At 44.1% G+C, this 4,491-nt stretch overlaps 1 protein-coding gene across 1 annotated transcript; it reads right to left on the bottom strand.

Annotated features, from left to right (window-relative positions):
- Positions 1-562: 562 nt before the first annotated feature.
- On the bottom strand, positions 563-4,214 carry xbp1 (X-box binding protein 1). The gene is given in 6 exon segments (XM_028034024.1): positions 563-1,550; positions 2,725-2,832; positions 2,835-2,891; positions 2,985-3,101; positions 3,333-3,429; positions 3,839-4,214. Coding segments are annotated over 6 exon segments (1,185 nt in total). The 5' UTR covers positions 4,072-4,214; the 3' UTR covers positions 563-977.
- Positions 4,215-4,491: the final 277 nt, after the last annotated feature.

Below are 4,491 nucleotides of genomic sequence, written 5' to 3'. Positions count from 1 at the left end.
GGGTTGTGTTTTTACCCTGTGCCACCCCAGCACCCCCTATCTGTAAACATTTTTAACAAAAGCAATGCACTGTGCAGAATGGTTCAGAACTTCCTTTTGCAAAAGTGACAAGGAAAGGGTGTATGTGGTGATATATTGGCTTTTAGAGTCCTTCCTGCAGACCGGAAGGCAGGAGAGACTTCAATCTCCATCTCATGATTTGATCCAATAAAGTATTCAATCTAGAAATTGTAACTGAAGGGAAAACATTTAAAATGTTATGGTTTTACTGCATTTCCAGGTTGACAAAAATTGATTTTTGCATAAAATTCTGTAATTTCAATCGCAAGTATTTGGTTAGCTGCCTGGCTTGACGAAAAAAAATTATTCAAAACACATGGTGGGTGAGACGGCCTTCTATGGTGGCCGAGTAGATGCATAACGCAGCATATGAAGAGAAAGACCTGAAACCTAGACATTAAAATTGATTTGAGCACAGAGTTGAGTGTTCTGAAGCAAAGAAAGTCCAAGAACTATATTAAAGAATCAGCAGACATGTTTGAAAGAAAAATAGGAGACAAGATGCAATGCAAGATTATTTAATATCGAAATTAGATTATAAGGAGAGCGAGCAAAAATGTGAAGACAAGACATGTGGACATTAGACTCTGGCAAAATACACAAATAAATAAGTGTAATATTAACTGATGGGTCCCCATTTACCCCCTAACAAATTTACATATACTGGATCAACCCAGATTTTATGTTTAATGAGTCAAAGATTCATGGAGAATCTTAAGTCCTCTGCATATCGAAGCTGTTGTGAACTCTACTACATATCTTGGTAGTGGAACAGACCTGCTGTAAGGTGATGGACGTCCATTTAGTCTATACATGAGCTAGCTCAGAGGAGCAATACAGCTGAAAATTTAACGCTACACATTAGCTTGTGTATTTACAATATGCCATCATATTAGACTTCTTGGGCAGAGTTTAATTCAGACACTGATCAGTTGGGGAAAAAGTTCACTGGCAAACATGTCGTCCCAGGAGCTGTGAGAACAGAGCGGGGAGGACATGTCGCTGAACGGGGACGGGGACCCTTCGTATCCAGAGTCGCTGTAGGTGTCCGCAAGGCAGGCTTCCTTCTCCAGGGTGCCGAGGGCAGGGGAGGAGGTGCCGGGGAAGAGGTCATCCACCTGACTCTGAGTGCTACAGGTAGGGATGACCACTTCCTCCGGCTCGTCTTTGACGTCGACCGCCTCCTCTCCAACGTCGACCTCGGCATCTGCGAAGGAGGCCTCGTCGCTCTCATTGCTGCCGCTCTCCAAGTCGCTGCATTGCTCGCTGCTCACCTCCTCCACTGGCTTGGTGTAGATGTGGTCAAAGTGGATCAGTTCATTAAGGGTCTCCAGCTTAACTGATGGGGCCCCCATAGGCGTAGGTGGGGCGGCAGGTACTGGGTGCTCCCCTCCAACCAGCAGAACCTGCGGCTCCGGGCACTCCTGCTCGCAAGACTTGAGGAACAGCTCTGGGTCAAGGATGTCCAGAATGCCCAGCAGCAGATCAGACTGTTGAGGGGAAGGCAGAAGGCAGAAAGGGGATTAGTCTGGTAGCCCGTCACCCAGGATTTAAAACCATAAATGAGTGGTGTCATTGTTGAAGTAAGGTACTGTCAAAAGATTCCAAGTAGTCTTGCACATTAAGCAACTGTTTTAGCATGACTCTAGCATAATCTCCCAAAGTATAGAGCAAAACGCTAGATAGAGAGATGCCAAGACAACCATCTCAAAAAGTCTAGCTGTAAAGGGTAGCCTCTAGGGCACAGGTGTCAAACTCCAGTCCTGGAGGGCCAAGTCCTGCAACTTTAGATGTGCCTCTGCTGCACCACACCTAATGCTAATGACCTAATAGAATAACTAGGTCATTAGCAAGGCTCTGGAGAACTTATCTACACAAAAAGGAGATAACTAAGCCATTTCAATCCAGTGTTACCTGTGGCACATCTAAAAACTGGAGGACAGAGGCCCTTGTGGAGTTTGACACCACTGGTCTAGGGCTAGCCTCTAGCTTTAGCCTCCAGGACCAACTAGCCAGGATTCAAACTGAAGAGCCATCTACTGCCGAAAACATTTGTAGTGCTTAAAAGATTATAGTTCATGCGCACAGTTCCCGTTTAGTTCACTTCAATCGAATTCTAGGTCATTACCCTATAAAGTTTGGTTTGTTTAAGCAATGTGAATGCAGAAGCGAGTTGAGTCAGACAAAAAAAAGTGAAATCTGGTTTGCCTAAAAACTTAAGTTTCGGTTCAGTAGAAGTGAACTCTGGCACGGTTCAAATGCATGTGGACTGGAGACTGCTCCAAAACCAGGAAGTGAACTACCGTGCAGGGCATTCTGGGTATATACAACCAAAACAAACCCAAGAGTGTAGGACTAGCAGGAGAAATGACTGGGTCTTTTACAAAAGACAAATCCTACAACCGCTAAAATCTGACACTACATTTGTTTACATTTTGTGAAGGAGAAAGTTGCACCCAGCATCTTCAGAGGAAATGACACCACAGGCGAGGGTGTGGGACGGAGCAAGTTTTTCAATTGGTCTGATATTTGAAAAAAACTGCACCTACTGAAGATGTTGCAAGTTTGGTTCCCAAGCGAACCAAGTCTACCGGACTATCGGGTGCGAAAACACCCTACAAATTTCAACACCTCCTTAAAGCAAAAATGTTGACCAAGTCTCACCTCATTGTCTGTAGAGTCAAGACAATCTGTATCCATTGAGAAGTCTTCAGATTTAGGGACTGCTGGGCCTGCACCTGCTGCGGAGGCACACGTAGCCTGAGTACTGCAGACTCAGAAGACCCGACTCCCAAACCTGCGTCATTCCCGGTGGATAACAGAGTCTGTACCTTAAAGAGAGAGAAAAAAAATTATCAATAAAGTCTAATAACCGTTACAGTTCAATCTATCTTAAAAAATCTGTTCTCCCTCATCATCCCTACCTTTGTTTTTGATTCCAGGGTGTCCAACCCAAGCCTCTGTCTCAATTCCTCATTTTCTGTCAGGAGACCGCTCGTTTTTTCTCTCAGCATTCTGTTTTCGATGTGAAGTTTCTGGTTCTGTGAGAAAAGAGCAGATGGTGACACATGAAACTTCGAACGGTTTATAGAGAAGTGAAGCATGAACTTTCTTGGGTGAGAAAGCAAAAGATAGAAATGAAACAGAAAAGCTTCCCCACTTCTACATGTTGGGAGAAAAAAAAATTAGTTTCATCTAACAAAAAAGTGATGTGACTGAACTAATAATGAAGCATTAAATGCTTAATATTGGGTGTTAAACATGAAAATTACCTCCAGTTCCAATTCTATAACTTGTTGTTCCAGTTCCCCCATTTTGGCCTTTTTCCTGTCTCTTGCTGTCTGAGCTGCCACTCTGTTCTTGAGTTTCCTGAGGGGGAAAAAAATGCATAAGCGGTGAGGAAAAGAGGAATTAACTGTTTCCATGACGCTGACTCAGTCTGAGTCGGATCACCGATCATGCTGCTGCCACGCAGGCAATGAGGAACCAGAGCAGCAGCAGCAGATCCAGGATCAGCTGAATCACCAAGATAACAGTTTTATGAGCACGAGCAAAGTACAGAACAAGATAACAATTACCTATACCAAAAACGCAAATTCAAGTCCGAAGATACACAACAATGCACTGCATATTTAGCCATTTTGTGTTGAATGGCATTTAGCAAATAGCAAGTAAATCTTAGGGCGTGTCTCCGTTTAAATGCCCGGAACAATGCCTCGGCTAAAGCGTTTAGACCGAGATATATTTAGAAATGACTACTTTTATTACGTAAACTAACCTGCGAAGCGCCTTTTCTTCGGGACTCAAATGTGTGAGCCTCTGCCTTTTCCGTACAGGCGGCCCCACTGACGTGTTGGAGTCCGAGTCCGACGACACCTGGCTGGCCGTTGACGGTAAAACCAGAGATATCTGCCGGCTGTAGGCCGTCTGTGAGCCGCTTGATGAGCCGGACTGCTTCCCGGATATCAGGAGCACTTTGTGGCTTCCAGCTGCTGCTGTTACCACCACCATGTTTATATTATTTCTTTTTGAGGCTGTATTTATTTTTTTTTTTTAAAAAGAATCACGGGGTATCCGTCCTGGATTCAGAAGAAACCTTCGGGATTCCCTGCCGATCCGCTCCCTGACTCTTCGCAACTGTGTTACTGAAGTAGGTTGTAACTCCGATCTTTTCTACTATCGTGTAGACACCTCATTGGCTCACAGAGGTACTGACGTAATCGGTTTGTGAGCTATGATTGGTGGAGGAGCTGATGTAAGTTTGCAACTGAAGTTCCACACAGACCATGCCAACTTGTCATCTGGGGTTTTTTTATCTTTATTTTTAGTGTATTTATACCAATGTCACGTCACAAATTTGAGACTTAAAAATAATAAGAGTCCCACCGAGTCTTTCTTATTGTCTGGTACTCGCAACTGTTTTTTTCTTGT

Source organism: Xiphophorus couchianus, chromosome 12, assembly GCF_001444195.1.
Source record: "Xiphophorus couchianus chromosome 12, X_couchianus-1.0, whole genome shotgun sequence".
Taxonomy (NCBI): Eukaryota; Metazoa; Chordata; class Actinopteri; order Cyprinodontiformes; family Poeciliidae; genus Xiphophorus; species Xiphophorus couchianus.
The sequence above is the reverse complement of the archived record's forward strand: the minus strand, read 5'-3'. Positions and strand labels throughout refer to the sequence as shown.